The sequence below is a fragment of the Varanus komodoensis genome, unplaced genomic scaffold (genome assembly GCF_004798865.1).
Source record: "Varanus komodoensis strain SLA01 unplaced genomic scaffold, ASM479886v1 scaffold16, whole genome shotgun sequence".
Lineage (NCBI taxonomy): Eukaryota > Metazoa > Chordata > Lepidosauria > Squamata > Varanidae > Varanus > Varanus komodoensis.
The window spans coordinates 4,764,040-4,783,079 of record NW_025335468.1 but is presented as its reverse complement, the minus strand read 5'-3'; the positions used below and the strand labels follow the sequence as shown (position 1 = coordinate 4,783,079).

Genomic DNA, 19,040 nt, shown 5'->3' with positions numbered 1-19,040 from the left:
AAAGCTTCCTGCTTGCCTTCTGAGTGGGAAAACAGTTTTGCTCCATTTCACAGGCTCCCAAATTATTCCCAACATGGCAAAGAGACTCTGCAGGGCATTTTTTCCAGTAAATGGAATCTCACCCTTTTTTTTGTTCTAATCAAAGTCAGAAAGATTTTTTTTGTGGCTGATGTGGGGGGGGGCACACGACTCAGGCTACTAAAATTAGAGAATTCTCCAGAGTCAGAGTGCGTCAGTTACACAACGAGGGATGCAAGAGCATGGAGACCAGGTCTCTTCAAGCCTCATACTAAAAATGGTGAAAACTGCTAACAACATTGCAGGTTAAGGGACAATGAAGCACCAAACAATTAAGGCGATTGTCCCAAATAAGTTTAGTTGAGGAAAAAGGCCTTTAATTCCCAGAATGCCCCAGTTTGGGAGCATTTTTCAACTAAACACACATCCTTAAGAATATGTAGTTCAGATCGTCAATTGAGATTCAGTCTTGAGTGACAGAAGTAAGAGAAAAAAGAAAGTATGTGTTGAATGCATTCTTTTACTGTTATGTCACCTTGCAGCCCACACACATCTGGGACTAGAGGTATGAGCTTTTAGGGCACCAGATATGATTACCGGGTAGGTCTGACCTCTCCATTTAGTAACAGGGCTGAATATAAAAGCAAAGAACTGAGTCACTCTCAGTCATGTTGAAGGCTTAAATGGATCATATATAACATCTGTTTCCAAAACATCCGAGGTAACTACTTTGGAGTCATGAGTCCCTTTGTTCATCTCAGGGAAAGTGGTCAACTACCAAGAAACAGAAAAATGGGATTGCCACCAGCACTGTAGCAGAGCTTCTGCCACGTTTTTCAGCCTGGAGATGTGGCATCAGAAGGGGCTTGCCCGTTTGATTTCTGCCCGCCATGCAGTTGTAAGAGGTACAGAGCCTTTCTCAGGAACCAAGTTAGCAGCCAGAAGCCAAAATATGCAGAAGTGAAGGAAGACCCAGTCAGCCAGGGCTTCTCAAATAAGCAACACAATATCCCAGCCTTAACTACCCAGTTATCAGGCCTCTAAGGTTAAAAGACACAACATGAGGAAACAACAAAAGGCAGACAGTGCTGCCAGGTGCTTTTTAAGAGTGCCAAACACTACAGTCCCACTTGTTTGAATACTCAGATCCTAAAAGCTTTCTGAATCTTTCCCAAACTGATGTGTTGATTCTCAAGCCTGTTAGCAACCATGATGTTGTACACTTACCAACCACAACAGGAAGCACCTTCATAGCCTTTCTTTCCCTGCCATTGATTTTAGCATGTTTCCTTTGGAGTCCTCCATGTGCTGGATATCTGAGGTGTGGGTAGGACACCGTCTGAATGCCATTGTTCATGTATTCCCTGGGAAATGAGCAGTCGGAGTGGGCATACAGACTGTGTTCCTCCAGCTTGTTCTCCGCCAGGTTCCTCTCAATGACGGGGGGTGGACAGTACAGCCGCCTGTTGCCCAAGTAGATGCTGCTCTTGAGCTTGGCCTTCCGGGCCTCCTCCCAACGCCGAAGTCCCTGGAACATGGCACAATACAGAACCAGCATGACGGGGCAAGGGATGAAGAAGGAGCAGATGGAAGAATACACAATATAGTTGTTATCCTCCAGCTGACACAAAGTGGGGTCCCGGTGTGGAACGTTGTTGAGGCCGAAGATGACTGGGGAGGCCACAGCGAAAGCAAAGATCCAGGTGGTGGAGATGAGGATCATCTGCCGGAGGTCAATTTGCCGCCGGTTGTAGTTCAGTGGAATGGAGACGGCAATGAACCTGGATAACAGAGAACAGGGTGAAGCTGTGGGCTTCTCATAGGAACATATTCAGCGGCTGATGCTGGCCCAGAAGCAAGCCTCAGACTCTTACGAAAACCAGCATCAGCAGGTGAATGAGCCATCACAGGTGACGCCCTGCAGAGCTTGCGCTGCCCACCAGCAGTCTATATATTCTAGCTCAAAGTGTATCCCATGCCATGGGATTGTGTGCATGTGTGCATGTGCGTGCCTGCAAAGAGCTTGAGAGGATTCACACAAGTCAATCTGGTTCTGTGCTACAATGGCAGATAGTGCACATCTGAAAGGTGGGGGGGGGGGAATGACCATCCTGAGGCCTTGGTAGTGGACAGTATATACAGGTTTTGAATGAATGAATGAATGAATGAATGAATGAATGAATGAATGAATGTGTCCCCCTACTCCAAATTATAGTCATCAGTCAGGGAGAGTCCACACAAACACCATCTTTCTTCTGAGAACAGGTCACATCTTAGTGATGGAGCACTTGATCTGCATCTAGAAGGTCCTAGATTCAACACCTGGCACCTGGACCTCCAGGTAGGGCAAGAAAAGCTAGCGAGCCATCAGCAACAATACTTGGCTAAATGGGCCAAGGTTCTGGCTCAATATAAGCCAGTCTCCAGTGCCCTTGCCCCCCATCCCATGGCTTCACCTCTTTCCATCCTTTTATCCCAGCTGAAGAGACAAGGTGCCGTAATATGTAGCACATGGGACGGGGACCTGAGAGATCCTGTTTCCGCTCAATCAGAAGTTCCATGAGTGACTTTGGAGCCAGTCATGTACACACAACCTAATCTACTTACAGGGTTGTTGTGAGAATGAATGGAAAGGAAGAGGATTGTGTAAGCCACCTTGTGTTCCTTGCAAAAGAAAAAGTGTTGGAAAATGTGTATGCTAATAGAAAACATAAAAGGGCACATCTGTGCCTTTGACCTTCATTTGTCCAGCTCCCTTTTGCTTGATCCTGGAAACAAGTCCAGCAATTCTTCCTTGCGGTTTCATGTGCTTGGCAGTGTCTCCCAGGACACCTCCATGAAGCCACCTCAATTCCTTTCTTCACATCTTTGCTCTGAAACCCACTTTTTCATGAACATTTTTATACTGCCTCCTAGTCCCTGTAATGCATTACAGCTAAGCCTACTTGCTATCCCTGCCTCTTTTTCCTCAGTTGCCTTTCTTGCATCATTCAGCTGCCAGGAATTAAATGCACAATGACCAATCAAAGAGATATTAAATGATGCAGATGCACATCTGTGAAAAACCACCACAACCAGTGAATGGGGCAACATAGCTTTAATAGACTCCATGGCTACATATGTCCCTGTTCAAAACAAAAATAATGCCCTGTATAACCCTGTGAAAGCCAGTTTTAAATGAAAAACACAGCTTTGGAAGTCATTGAAAATAACTGTTCTTTTAAACGGGGTGGACTGCATCTAGAGTCTCGGCGGGGAGGGGGGGGCGTGGATGACCTTCTCACCACCCTCCTTCACAAGCAAGTGTCTTCTAGCAGCTTGCCATCTGACAGCTATCCAGTAAAAGCAAAGTAATTTCTCTGAAGCCTGGCTTTGTCAATGCCCATGGATGTTGCTGACTTTGACAGCAGGCGTTTTAAAAGGACACTGACTGAGCAAGAATTTAGAAACATAGAAACAGAGCGAGTCAGAAGGGGCCTCCCGGGCCATCTAGTCTGACCTCCGGCACCAGCCGGCTCCGCTCACGACATGCCCACCATGTGCATGTCCAGCCTATCCTTGAACACCCACACCAATGGGGCCTCAACGACCTCCCATGGAAGCCCATTCCACACCCTCAGGGTCCTGACTGTCAGGAAGTGCTTCCTGGCATCCAAATGGAACCTTGGCTCCCTGCGCTTTGGAGCGTGTCCTGCCTTCCTCTGCAGGGGAGAACAGGTCTCTACCCACCTCCATGTGACATCCCCTCACATACCTGTATGTCGCCAACATATCCCCTCTAAGTCTCCTCTTCTCCAGACTGAAGAGACCCAGTTCCCTCAGTCTCGCCTCATCCGGCATCCCCTGCAAACCGGCCACCAACCTTGTGGCCCTACGCTGCACTGACTCCAACCTGGCTATATCCTTTCTGTAATGAGGGGCCCAAAACTGAACACAATACTCCAATTGCGGGCGCACCAGAGTCATGTAGAGTGGTAGTAATACCTCTCTTGATCTAGAAGCCACACTTCTGGCTATGCAACCAAGAGTGGCGTTCGCCCTCTTGACCACCGCATCACACTGCTGACTCATGTTTAGCCTGCAGTCAACCAGTACCCCGAGGTCCCTTTCACAAGTGCTGCTCTCCAGCCACTTGTCACCTAACCTGTACTTATGACAGCTATTCCTATGCCCCAAGTGCAAGACCTTGCACTTATCCACATTGAATGCCATCCTGTTGTCTCCTGCCCACTTCCATAGTCTGTTCAGATCCTTTTGGATCTGCTCCGCAGTTGTGACCACTGCTCCAGTTTTAGTGTCGTCTGCGAATTTGATCAGCAGACTGTTCACCCCTTCTTCCATGTTGTTAATGAAAAGATTAAACAGAATCGGCCCCAGGACAGAGCCCTGGGGGACCACGCTTGTTACTGGCCGCCATCCCGATGATTCCCTGCTAATGGTTACCTTCTGCTTTTGGTCAGTCAACCATGCCCTAATCCACCGGACAGTGCTTTGGTGTATCCCAAAACTCCTCAGTTTCTCCACCAGGATATCATGGGGCACTTTGTCAAAGGCCTTGCTGAAATCCAGGTACACCACATCCACTGCATCCCCTCCATCTAGCCATCTCGAAACCTTGTCATAGAATTCCACAAGGTTTGTCTGACAGGACCTGTTTTTGCGGAAGCTGTGTTGTGTGGCTGTCAGCCTCCCTTCCCTATCTAGCATCACTAGATCTCTTGCTATTATGAGCCTTTCCATTGTTTTTCCTGCAATGGACGTAAGGCTAACCAGTCTATAATTCCCCATGTCCCTTCTACTACCCTTTTTGAAAATTGGGACCACTGATGCCACCCTCCAGTCCTCTGGAACTTCACCCGTTCTCCATGTGGTCTCAAAAATGGAGGCCAGTGGGTGTGAGAGAACCCCTGCCAACTCTCTCACTCGGGTGTAACCCGTCATGGCCTGGCGCCTTTGTAATGTCCAATGCCCTGAGGAGCCCCTTGACTTCAAGGGGGGTGACGCTAATCTGTGCCCCTAAGTCCCCTCATCTAATCTCCTATGTGGATATCCCCTGTCCTGCTTTGGGGAGAACACAGAGGCAAAATAGTCATTTAGCATCTGTGCCTGTTCCCTCATATCAATCACTGGATCTCCTTCCTCCTTATTTATTGGTCCCACCACTTGTCTCCCCTTCCTCTTCCTATTTACATGCTGAAAGAAGCCCTTTTTGTTGCTCTTGATATTCTTGGCAAGTCTCAGCTCGTAATCATCCTTTGCATATCAGGTAGTCAGACTGCGCTTGTGCAGCTCAGAACTACCAACAACTCCCTCTCCCCAAATGAATGAAAACATCTGTGCATATTTCTGGTGAAAAAAAAGGTGCTGAACCAGTTGTGTCTCTTCCAACATACCGTGAAAAGCCATCTCCAAGAACAAAGCAAAACAAAACCAAAAAAATTAAAAAGGAGGGAACTCTGCAAAAGGGGTCACAGCTGGAGCAGGGGAGAGAGAGCCAGTGACAGTCACGCCAAAGTGCCATGAGGACCCCTGGTCCCGGAGCTGTCACTGCTGGTGCTCCAGGCAAGCTCAGGAAGAAGACAGGGCTTTTCGCTGCTCTGATGAAATGGCTCTTTTGCTGTTTTCCACAACGGGGTTGGTTGCTGGGTTCAGATGACAACAACCCACTGTGGGTTCGACAATCCCCAAAACAAACCATAGGCTGAGTGGCTCGTTGGGAAAAACAAGCCATCCTGTGGGTTTGCCCAACACAACATTCCACTTTGGCTTGTTACCCACAAGCTTGGAATCAGCTTAGAATCAGCAACACCACCCTCATGGCAAGGGCTGAGGTGGAAGAGGGGGAACCCTGGATTCTGACTCAGCGATGAGAAGGATGATTATGCACTTATATCCCACCCTTTTTCCGCTTATGAGCAGAAAGGAGCTCCTGGGGCTCCATGTTATCCTGACAACAACATGCCTGTGAGGGAGGCTGGTCTGAGAGTCTGACTGGCCCAAAGTTACCCAGTGATCTTTATGGCTGAGCGGAGAGGAGAATCCGGATCTCCCAGGCCCCCAGTCCAGCACTCTCACCACACCACCACAGTGGCTCTCAGCAAGCTAATTCTGGACATAAAATATGTATCTATTTACTCTCTCCATGCTCCTCTGCTTCCATTCTGAATCAGTGCTCTTTCTTTTTGCTATCTGATAGCCTTTCACTATCATTACTTTTCTGAATCATTGTTGATTTCACTCTCTTTGCTGAGCCTATCAAAATCACTGTGTCTTTTACTTACAGCTGAATGGCTTTGCTGTAGCCAAATACAGCTGCAATCCAAAACACTGGTTTGAAACACTGGGAGCTTTTTTTCCAGGGCATGAAGTAAACTCTCTGCTACTGAGAGCCAATGTTCCTATCACTTATCTTCTGCAGAGATTGACTGCTGTGTACCAAAAAAGACCATATATAAAATAATAGAAAACAACTGCACATATAATGTGCTGGAAGACACATGCAACACAGTATTCTTTTATTATTTACGCATCCCTTTTCTACATTATTTTTTAGCTGTGCCTCACTGTGCAAAGCCTTGGCAATCCTCATCTTACTTAGTCTTCCAACAGTTCTCTAAGTTAGGTTAAGGCAAGCGTTAAGGCACTCATGACGACCCAACGACTCCCTCTTCGTTGCTGGGTGCTTCACCCTGTCCTCACCCTCATGGTTCCTGTCCCTACAGGCTCCACCACCAACCTTTACATGTTGAGCAGGCGTTCTGAAAGGGGAGTAAAGCACAGCCAGCTCATCATGCTTACTGACTTTCCAAGCAATTGGGAAACCTGTCTGTGCAGAATTCCCAGCAGCCCAAAAGAGCTGGATGTGTGTGGATACCCCCCGGACCTCCCACTTGGCATGTGAAGGTTGGGGAATGGAACTGACAGGAAAGTCTGAGACCAGTATGAAGGACCCTTTCCTCCTTCATGTATCCTTAAAAAAAGCAAAGAAAACAAGCATGTTGTTTTAGAAATGCATGGTGACAGTGATATACCAAAAGCATCAACATCATTAACACAGGGAGGAATAACTTCTCCAAAGGGGCTCCACAGTGAATATGGCTTTAAGCACAGCTCTGTCAGCTTTCTTGTCCACTGTGCTACACTGGCCCACAAATATGAATCAGTGCATACCAAGCCAATTATAAGAATCAGCCCTGAACCGAGATGCCAGAGCTTCAAACGCAGGTTTGATGAAAAGGCAGACAGGTGGACGGGGAAGAGAAGCAGATATTCCCACATCAGTGGAGACTCTTCAAAGCATTATGGACAGGCACCTTGACACCTGGTCTGCAGCAGGTGTGCAGGATGCCCAGCCTTGGCTTTAATTGGGCTGCTGAGCTCCACAATCCAGCCTGCAGGGTTTCACCACCATTGATCTCTGACCAGCTGTGTCACTTTGCAAGGAACGTGGCACTCCCACTGGGGTGCTGCCCAATTTCCTTCCTTAGTGCCTTTCCCAGCTCAGAGAAAAGCAAACATGGGCAGGGCTGAGAAGGGCTCAAAGACATCAATGAAGTCACCCAGCCGGAGCAGGGCAACCTGTCCCCTCACCAAAAGCCCGTTCTGGTGTACAACTAATTAACTTGGTTTAAACTCTCCCTTCTGCCTTTATCTGTTAATTGGTTGTCAGATTCTTGACACAGCTTTAAAAGAAAGTTGCAGTCTTTAGGACAATGGCGTATGGGGGTAGTATTCCTTTAGCACTTGCTACTAAGACATGCCTCACCTCCCTCTCCCCTTCCTGATCAATCTGTTGTCACTTTGCAGGCTGCAAAACTCCTGCCTGACACAACAGGCCTTTGAAGGACAAGAGCGTGTGGTCCTCACTTGGGCAGGAGATGGGCACCGAGGAACTCTCTCTTCTTCCCCCTACTTTAAGGACTCCAGGAATGAACAGGTGCTGGCGGACTAGAATCCAAGAAAGCTGTGAACTCCCAACAGCTGAAAGCCGAGATGGGCAGAGGTGCTTACCGATCCACACTGATGGCGCAGAGGTTGAAAATGGAGGCCGTGCACAGCATCACATCCATAGTCATCAAGGCATCGCACAGGACTGTGCTCAAGGACCACACTCCTCCCTGGAACTGAAGACACAAATAGCACGTCAGGCTGTGTTTTGTCAGCCCCAGCCACTGCTTTGACGCCTCTCCTCATCCCTGCTTTTTGACACCACTCTTGAGGCAGCTTCTTTGGCTTCTGCTGTTTTTCTTCCAGAAGGCCCTCCCTCAGAACTTGCTACTGTCAAAAGGGTTACTATGTTGCAGCCAGGAGAACTGAGCTCTGAAAGGACCAAGAAGTGGAAGGTAAAACAGCTGGAGCCTCTCTTGAACTCAAAGCAACCTCTAGGTGATGACCTGGTGACCTCTGGGCAAAATGCAACCTTGACCCTGGGATATGGGTCAGAGTAGGGGAGCTGTGCCCAGGGAAAGGGTACCGATGCAAAAGGATACACGGGCCATCAAGGTGCAGAGACAGTCTGATGCATTCATTTTTTAGCCCCCTTGCCTGGATCAGCGGCAACTGCATTAAATTGTAACCAAGCAACGCATGATAAGTCCCAAAGCACTACCTCTTGATAGGATAAAAGCATCCAAGAATCTTCTATTGACACCTTAATGTATGTTAATAGGAGATCTCCAACAAGTTTGCAAAATCTGGGATTGTCCTAGAAAGAAAATAAATCATGCAACCCTGTGCTAATGTCAACTAATCCTTGTCCTAACTGTCAGGACAAATCTCCCCCTGGGATGACGTCAGCACAGGTGGATTATTCACACCTCGCAGACTACAGCCTCCTTATCCCTTAACTTTCAACCTGACTTAGGAGTCAGGCTAGGCGAAGGTTAAGGTGGCTTCAACAAAAGATAAGAAAATCAGGTTTCAGCCTGAGCTCATTAATTGCTGATACATTAGCAGAAAACACCAAAAGCCCTACATTTACACAAACCTGACTAGAATACACAGCTTTTTATTACATTAAACGCTTAAATGAAGCCAAGACAAAACTGAGTTCTTGTTAGATTGTTTTTACTTATTCCATTATGTAAATAATTGCTTTTAAAATTGTCTTTTCAGAGAAAGTTTCTGTATAGGGAGGACTAGTTTGCTAAATAATGAAAAATTCTTCCTTACTTCACTGTTAAGTCAATAATCTGTGGGCTGCTCTTATAAGAATAAGGCAGCTGTTGTGTGCTTATTACACGCAGACTTACATTGCTCTCTTCCCTTCTCCTGTCAAACTATTAGAGACGTATTCTGCTCCAAGTAGGAGTTGCCAGTTAAAGACTACAATGCCTATTTCCCTGGAATTAAACCCCACAGAGAGTTGGCTATTAGGGTGGTATAATGCTGTGCCTAGAGGAGGTTACTGCCCAGAGTGCTGGGCTTGGAAAAGGGCACCAAGTTGAAATTGCTATTCAGCAAAGGAAGGAACATTCTGCAGTAAGTCAAAGTCTCTGTGCTGAACCCTATTTTTGGTTTGCAACTTCCTTCCCTCCAGCAGAGAGGTACCTTTCCAAGCAGCCTGAAATGTACCAGTAATGCTGTGAAGCTAAAATTATGCTCTGGAGAAGGATGTGATACAGACGCATCCTTCTCCACTTTCTAATAGAGCTACTATGCCTTAACAGTTGTATAACCAGCAATTCTTCAGCAACTGAATCTTCTCCAAGCACAGAAGTGCTTAGATGGGGAAGAAATCACTGGCTGAAGATCTGGCTTGTACAATAAAGTCCCAGATTACATTAGTAGTTGCAAAAATCAGCTAAGCTAATGATCTCTTTAAAATATAATCACATTTCTAGCCCTTATGGTTGTGAAGTATGCTGTGAAGTATATGGGCAAGTGCCAGAGAAACCTCTGAAGGCAGAGTTGTTGAATAAAGGCCAAACAATACACGGTGATCAGCCCCAAGATTCTTTCTACACATGCACCACACACACAGGACAAGCACACCAAGTACACCAGGGTGGGGTGGGGTGGGGTGGGGAGGGAAAGAGGGGCTGCTTAACCTTTTCTTGATGTGCATTTTTTCTACTCAACATTTGCCACCAGCTACTTTCCCACCATGAGGTGTGAGACATGGTGACCCCCATTACTTTTCTCCACCCAGGGTGTAAAGCAGGAGGGGGGCAGGAAGCAATCAGCAAGTAATCACAAGGGTGCTAAGCTCCTGATTTCTGCCTCCTCTGGCAGCTTTTCACTGAAGCCAAACTAAGGCACAAGCACTGTGTAGTTTAGCTCTTTCTTTTCAGTGGTCAAAGGGTGGGGCTCTTCCCCATGACTAGGAGAAAAAGAAATTGCTGATAATCATTTCAAAAGACACAATGATATTCATGAGGTACCACAGGGCTCAGTGCTGGGACCAGTATGCTTCAACATTTTTATTAATGATCTTGATGAGGAAATCCAGGGAACGATGATTAAATTTGTGGATGATACTAACCTGGGTGTAATAGCTAACACTCTGGAAGACAAAAAGAAGCTCCAGGGAGACCCAGACAAGCTTGAATGCTGGGCAGAAAACAACAGAATGAAATTCAACAGGGGCAAATGCCAAGTTCTCCACCTAGCCAAAACAAAAATCAGCTGCATCACTACAGGAATACTTGACTCAACAGACTCAACTCAAATACTTGACTGGGAATACTTGACTCAACAGTACTGAGAGTGAAAGGGTTCTTGGAGTTGTTGCAGACAAGCTAAACATAAGCCAGCAGTGTGATGCAGCTGCAAAAAGCAAACACAATTTTGGGATGCCTAAACAGAGGCATCACTTCCAGACATAGGGAAGTACTTATTCCCCTCTACTCTGCATTAGTCAGACCTCATCTGGAATACAGCACTCAGTTTTGGGCACCCAGGTTTAAAAAGGACACTGATAATTTGCAGAGGGTTCAGAGGAAGGAAACAAAGATGATACAGAGCCTGGAAAACAAGTCTTACAATGAGGCTGAAAGAACTGGGCCTGTTCAGCCATGAGAAAAGACGACTACGAGGTGCCATGACAGCACTCTGCAGGTACCTCACAGGCTGTCACAAAGAAGGAATAGTCCTCTTCTCCTAGACTGTAGGACACAGAACAATGAACTTCAACTATGATACATCAGGTGCAGGCTAGAAACAAGGAAGAATTTCCTAACTGTAAGAGTGATATGACAGTGGAACCAGTTGCCAAAAGAGGTTGTGTGTTCTTCCACACTCAGGAAGAAAACAGAAAGTTATCTGAGTGGGATGGTGTGACCGCCTCCAGAATCAGCAGGGGATTGGCCTTCTTGGTCCCTTCAGAACCTGCTCTTCTATGATTCTATGATTCAGCTTTTTGAGCTGTAGAATGCAAGTTAATGTACTGTAGCATAGGCTTTTGAAACGGATGCTTTTAGGACAAAGCACACATAGCCCAACTTTCACCAGTGAACTAATTAAATGGAAAGCTACTTTGAAGCAGTTTTTAAGGCAGGCTTCAGAAATTTCCTGAGCTTCTAAAAGGAGGTTATAAAAGCAAGCATCAACCTGGCTTCCTCCACTCCTGATAAGAACTTCCTATGAAAGTCTCTGCTACTTGGGCAGTAGAATTAGCTCCACTATTGAGCCTGACCCAGAAGAAATAATGCAGCAAATAAAGTAACTTTCTGTGCACCTAAAAGGGAAGACATAAGCGATATTTACAACCTAATCCCATCCCTCTTTGCCTGGAAGTAAAAGCATGCTTTTGATTATTGCCTTAGCGCTGTCAAGCCCTTGAAATAAATATTTTAGTAGCTGAACAGGACCTAGGGGAGAAGCATACAGCAGATCCATAGGTGAGGCCTGAGGAAAGAACCTACCTCCTTATTCATTTGTTTAAAAGCCTCTTGTAAGCAGCATGCTCTCCTCCTTTTAGAAGAATTATGCATTTGTCCATGTGTATCTAAGATATTGGTCCCATGGTTTTCGGCAGGTTCGGTAGCAGAGGCCAATGCAAAAGTTGCTTATTCTTCTGAGAAGTATCACCAACAAACAGCTGAGAAAAAAACATGTCTGAAGCAGAAAATCTGGCCTTGCTTTTCTGAAAACTGGCCCAGCAGAATTTTTATAAATGGCTAGAGATGTGAGAGAATTAATGTGCTTGACTCGTAGTTCTTTCCTCTTTCATTTTGACACTTCCAGAATTCCTGCCTTCACAGCAAATAACAGATTTGCCTCTCTGCAAGCATTTCCTGTCACAAAATGTCTGTTGAAGTCACTACCAAATTCATTTATGCTGAACAGTGCTGGAAAAGCACTCTGTGAGGGGTCAATTCCCTCTCTCAAGCCTTGCAAAACATAAATGCACTCTAATCTGACCCATATCTAATTATTTTAGAACACAATAGGGTTACGTTAACTTCTATCATTAGTTCTCTTGATCAAGCTTTTTCTAGCTTTAATCTTACCTTCACAGTCTTTCTTTCCAAATTGTAAGCCGCCCTGAGGCTTCGGCGAATGGGGCAGCCTAGAAATTCTCTAAATAAATAAATAAAATTACAAATTCTTTTCTATACCCTAAAGCATGGGTCCTCAAACTATGGCCTGCGGGACAGATCCGGCCCGCCATGGACATCCATCCGGCCCACACCGCCATTTGCCGCCCACGGGCGTGCTTGCTGTGCAGGCAGGGGGGTGGTGGCTTGCTTGCTCGCTCAGAGATGGTCTCCAAGCGAGCAAGCCGCCACCGGCCTCCCGTACGCGGGCACTCGCTGCTGCTTCACAGTGCAGGTGGTGAGGTGGTGGCTCACTCGCTCCGAGATGGTTTTGGACTCGCTGGGAGATCTCCGAGCGCACGAGCCACCGCCGTGCGCACTGGATGCCGCCTTGTGTGCGCCTGATGCTGCCTCACGCACCCCCACGGCACCTCACCGGCTCAGCCCCCAGGCACCCGCACCTCACCGGCCCACGACGGTCACCGCAGCCTTTAAACTGGCCCCCTATTCAAAAAGTTTGAGGACCCCTGCCGTAAAGCTACTAATACAATATTTGGTCAGTATGAGTGCCTCTTTTCTGTTCAACTGTATTAGTCCCTCTACTAACCCCTTCTTGTAAGAAACTGAATTCCTATACATCCCTAATCAGACGTAAGTCCCACTGAGTTCAATGGGGTTTACTCGCAGGTAAGTTTGCACAGTACTGCTGCTTCAAAAAACATAGGCTGAATTTTCCTCTGAGGGGGTAAACCTATCTCCGACATTATCTCATAAAAGATCATTTGTAGAAAACAGTTTATCCTGCATAGAAAATCTGATGTCAGAGAGAAGAATTCTAGTCTGGGCTTCCTCCTCCCATGATTATTTTTTCTCCGCGTGTCTTCTGTGGATTTGCAGAGCTCAGTTATACAAAAATTCAGTTTGTGCTAACTGTAGTTTATGTCAGGACACGTGAAATATGAAACTCTGCTCATCACCAAGAAGAGGAAATGTGAAAATTGCTCTGCAGAGCCGAAGGAGCAAAGTTGTCTGCAGTTTTCCAACCGTGGTTCCACAGCACTATGTCTCTAAGCCTACGCTGCACCTTTGTTTCCAGTAAAGGAAACTGGCTCTGCAATCAGCTCCCCATCAGATGGGGATGTGAGAGAACAAAGCCACACTACTTTGATGAACTGACCAACTGCATTTAACCTGAAGAACTTCGGGTGTGGTAATGGCTTAAGTTAAAGACCAGAAAATGGGTATGGGGGAAATGGAGAAGCAAGTAAAGGTGACATTGGAAAGGCACATGACTGCTTCTCAAAAAACAAAGCATAAGCCAGATGTTCAGTGGCCAGGTGCCATAAATGCCAACGGCGCCAATATAGAGAATTATACACGCTCAGACTGATAATCTCTTCTGATCTCCACATGTCCAGCCACTACTCCTTGCTCTAACTTTTCCGGCTCTTCAGGAACCAGCACTGCCTGAATTATAGCAGCTTTCCTCTCTTAGTCTCACTTTAAACCATTATCATCCTTGCTTTCTAACCAGGTCCTGCTATCACACCTGTATATATAACATGGCCATGATGCAGATGGTCAAACGAAGAGGCACTGGGCAGCCTGCAGCACTGAGACACACCATTTGAGCAGCACTGGCTTTTCAGATGTGTACAAGAGGGGACTGCACAATGCAAGTTACCATGCAGGTATCAGAGGAAAACCCACCTGCTGAGATTCTTGCTTCAAGACAACTATCAAACGACAGGCCCTCTTTTCTATTCTAGCTGCATAACTGAAATTCAGAGTGAAATTCAACATCTGCAGGCCACACAGATTTGGGACTGGGAGATCCCAGATGTCTTTCTTTATTTACAAGCCGTAATGCATTAGGGATGTGTGAAGAATCCAACTGGGTGATGAAAAGCTCACAGACTCTGCCAGCTCAGCACTACAGACTGTGTTCCATCAACTCGGTGCTGGTGCCAGCTCAGTATGACATGAGTCGAGCCAACATGCGGGCTTAAGTTTTTAAGACTGGCTGCAAATGGTGTGGGGTTTTTTTTTGGGGGGGGGGTTGTTTGTTTACATTCAGGGAAATTTCTGAAACATTCCTGTGTGTCTCCCCATTTGTACCTATTCATGCAAATTGTGGAACAGAAGTCTAAACTTTACACAGATCTAAAATTAACTGTTAGAAAAGTAAAAGCAGCCAAGGTAGAATGCATATGCAATGAGAAGAGGATACCTGCACACTTCTCATGTTACAGTGAGAACAATTAGAATCTAACAAGTTGGTCTCAGTGTACACAAATCATAATTTGTACAGATTGCACTAGAAATATAGGTCTTTGTTCCAAATTTGCCTGAGTATCTCAAGCAATTTTGTAGACTTGCCCCCACCATCCTACCGAGCTCAAATGAAATGTTTTGCTTCTGTTTTTTAAAAAGCTTTTCCCCAAAGTTTTTGCAGAGCAGGGAGAGTGCAGTATTATTTAAAGAAAGCAAAATGATACACTATTTCCACTTGTGTATTTGTGCTATTTTGCTATACCACAGTGTTACTTCAAGGTTACACATGGGAATTGCTGAGAAATAGGAAAGGAATTGCTCTCTGAATGGTGTTTGGACCTGAATTTTGTGACAAAACCAAAAGTAGATACAGTAGATTAACAACCTCATGTAGAAAAGCTTTTGTTTCCCTTGCAACTAGCATCAATTTCAAGATGGCAATTGTATCTTCTTCTTCTTTGGCTAATAATAAAATTCATCGTAGGAAATATGGAGCAAAATGGCCAAGTTCAGACCCCCAGAGTGGCAAGACCATGCAGCAGACATTCTCTTGCCCCAACATGGTCTGTGAGTCTGAATCTGGCAATCCAATGAGCAAGATAGCAAAGGTATGTCTTACTGACTCTGCTCTCCTTTCAGAATATGGTAGAAAGTTTTCCTTGCACGATGGTTTTCAGGTCCTCATGGCACTTCCCCACCCCGCTTCAAGGCATTCTAACAGTGCAGGAGGCAACCAGCACAAATATCTCTGCCTCATGATATCACCTGGAGTACATTTCAGATTTATCTATTTGTTATACTTGTATCCTGCCTTTTCTTTCAAGGAGCCCAAGGCGATATATATGATTCTTCACCTCCTTGCTCTGCAGCCTTACAGCAACTACATGAGCTAGAGTAGGTTTACAGTCAGTAACTTGTCCAAAGTTACAGGTCCAACTTGTTACAGGTCCAACTTGTCCTAATATTTGATTGAGTTGGTTTTGTATTTCTAGAGTCACAATTGATTTCTGGTCACAGTTGATTATTAGGTGTCTATTGCAATCAAAACTTGGCTATTGGGCAGTCATTAGCCAAGGTCTACTGCTCATTAATGTTAACTTTTCTGAAACAGTCTGCTGTAGGGCTTCTCTGCAGGAGACTTTTGACTTGCCCCTTTACTTAGGCTTCTACCTCTGGATTTTAGCTACTTTACATGTGGTTTTCTTTTCACGCTTTTCTATATGTTTGATTACACCAGCACAGTGTGAAGCTGCAGGGTAACAGAACTGCGTAAATACAGAGTCATGGAAATGGTAGCAAAGCACAGAAGTTGGCCTGGAGAATGAAAACAATGTAAAGCACCCACAAACTAATGTGGCTGAGGAATCATGAATGCACAATAAATATCTCATTTAAGTAAGTTTTTACTTTCCCCTTCGGTTCTTTTCCTCTGCTTTTGTTTCCAAAGGACTTTCGAGAAAGAGAGTTGTGATAGGATACAGAAGCTACCATACACTCATAAAACTACATAATACTTCCAAAACAAAACTCATCCCAACTCAAAAGAAGGAAAGGAATTCTTCTGAAGGGGAACTAGATTTCACACCACGACCACAGTCAAAAGCGCTGCTACTGTTCTTCAGTTCCACATCACATTGCAGAACTGTATGAAAGTGCTTCCATTTGTTCCACCCAACAGGGAGAGAGATAGGAAAGCCATCCTCCCAACCTTAAATGCCTGCTATGGCAGTCAAAAGTTGCTTGCTAGAAGAAAATAATAGGTTTTTGAACTCCAGCACATCTATTTTCTTCCTCCCACATTATGTGAGTGGCAAATCTAAGTTTCTAGGATGTCATCACAATATATACACTTCCAAAAAATCAGCTGAACTAATAGGGACAGAGGGAAAAGGATTTCGCTGATTCAATTTGGAAAAGGACCAAACTCAAGGAAATAATGAAAAAATAATTGATGTCCTGGAACATTTTGTGTGAGCAGCTGTACTGATATTAATGGCATATTTCCAACCCACTCCTTGCATGTCAGAAGTAGTTTACGAGGAGTGTGAAAGAGTAGTCCCAAATGAATAATCAGGTAGCAGTTCATCTACAATGCATGCATTTCAGCTGTTTTCTTCCATGTGTGTGTGTGTGTGTGTGTGTGTGTGTGTATCTTTGCTCTTTCAGGCTCTCCTTGGTGCATTATTGAGTCGTGACTCCATCCCTCATTCCTATGCACACTTGCACTCAGAATTCTGAATAAACATGCTTAGGATACAGCTACAAAGCTCGGTGCTCATTCTTAACATGCTGGAAGACATTCTCCTGATGGTGGATTGATACATACACACTCATACACAAATTCATACGTATTTATTTATTTAAAGCATTCTAAATGAATACATAAATGTGCACGCAGGTAGTTTTACAGCTGATTAAACGCAAGAACAGCAACGACCCTTAGGTGCCCCATTGCAGTTATGTGCTTGCAGGACATAAACCGTGTGGGGGGAGCTGATATGCATTTCTCATTTCATCTGACATTTGAATCCAGGAACCCAAAACAGCCACACTATGACCCACAAGTGTGCACCACATGCCCTCAAACCGTGGTGTAACCATTTACTTACAAACATAGGCCAAACCCTACTGCTGGTACCCTGGCAGGCTGGATTTCTAATGCAAATATGCACACCCAGACTGGTTCTTCATAAACACTTATACTCACCCTTAACTTAATTCCTACCAATATCATAGAAACATAGAAATATAGTGAGTCAGAAGGAGCCTCCCGAGCCATCTAGTCTGACTCCTGGCTCCAGTTGGCTCCACTCATGACATGCCCACCATGTGCATGTCCAGCCTAACTTTGAACACCTTCACCAATGGGGCCTCAACCACCTCCCGTGGAAAACAGGTCAACAGGTCTTAAGCATAATTTGAGTTGGACAACATTGCTCAGGATTCAATTCATTCAGAAAACAGTGTTAAGCATATTCTGAATCAAACAAAGGCCTTAAACCGACCTTTTAAGATACCCAAGGCTGGTACATCAAAGTAGTCAGTTCTAAAAATCTTTGCCTAGGATTTTGGACATCAGTTCTCTTTCACTGGTTTCACATTATTAAAGCATCCCTTCAAGATGCTATCATTCTCAATTTTCCAAGTTACATTTGTGACGCTTAAGCAAGAAACTATTTTCTTCATGTTTACCCTTCATGTATGACAACCGCATCCCCTGCCATTTCTTTGATGCTTGGCTGAGGATTAACAGATGCCAAATCTGCTTCACCCTGGTCACATGGCAAACTGTTACCTAATTATACTTTGTCGCCAAAGATTAGTTTGTCAAGGTACACAGTGTAAAGCTTTAGAGATCTTAAATGGTTCAGGCCTATTTTAAATAGTGCTCAAGAGCAACAGACCCAATTTGCACGTAACAATGAGCCATTGGTTTAAAAATGATGGGCTGCCAAGAATGAGTTGCCTACAGCACACATGCCTCTTTTATTTTAGTATACAACCCAGGATCAGCTCCTTTGTAAGTTGTACAGTGTGCATACAAACCCATATCGGGGATAAACAATTTAGTGTCTAAATGATGGTTTGTTGTTGGATCAACTACTGGGTTGTTTAGCCCCTGAAAAACCCAGTGGTCCAAGTTTGCACATCACACTACACAACCTACTAACAACTGATATGCACTAACTGGATGAGTCAGCATGCTGATAGCATTTTGTCCCTATCTGACTTTGGGTCATGCTGACTGGGGCTGATGGGAACTGAAGCCCAAAATATCTGAAGGGTGCCAAGTTGAGAAATGCTGGTGCAGACAATTACCAAATTAGAAGTGTTTGCTTCCAACTGATAACAAGATTGATCACATCAGTGGGTTTCTCCACTCTGCAAAATCATTAGCCTTGATGCAACATCATGTGAATCGAATACCCCATCAAGTTGTTCTCATGCAACTTGTGGATTCAATGGCATTGACTAGAGGCCTTCCAAATAAGGCTTTATGACATCATCACCCTCTGGCCCACTCATGGAATTTTACAGGGCATCCAGACATTGTCAGCTTCCAGTTGTAGCCCTCACAGGTTTTCTTGCCCCAGAAAATCTGTTAAGGAAACAAGATCTGGAATTGCTGCACAACACCTTCCAACTGGTAGTGGTAGGAACACCTAAGTCTGGAAACACCCTATAACACTCTGTTTTGGTCTCCTTACTGATGTGGAAAGAGATCACCAGTCCTCTCTGCTGCTGAAGTTTCCGTACTGGCCCAAACCA

The 19,040-nt window shown here is 45.2% G+C and overlaps 1 protein-coding gene across 1 annotated transcript in view; it reads right to left on the bottom strand.

Moving 5' to 3' along the window:
- The window catches only part of DRD4 (dopamine receptor D4), a 40,151-nt gene that overhangs the window by 5,642 nt on the left and 15,469 nt on the right, over window positions 1–19,040 (bottom strand). Inside the window, exons 2-3 of the mRNA XM_044426075.1 lie at window positions 8,029–8,141; window positions 1,246–1,799 (exon numbers count right to left, since the gene is read on the bottom strand). Coding sequence (XP_044282010.1) covers window positions 1,246–1,799; window positions 8,029–8,141 — 667 coding nt within the window. The remainder of the gene's footprint in view (window positions 1–1,245; window positions 1,800–8,028; window positions 8,142–19,040) is intronic.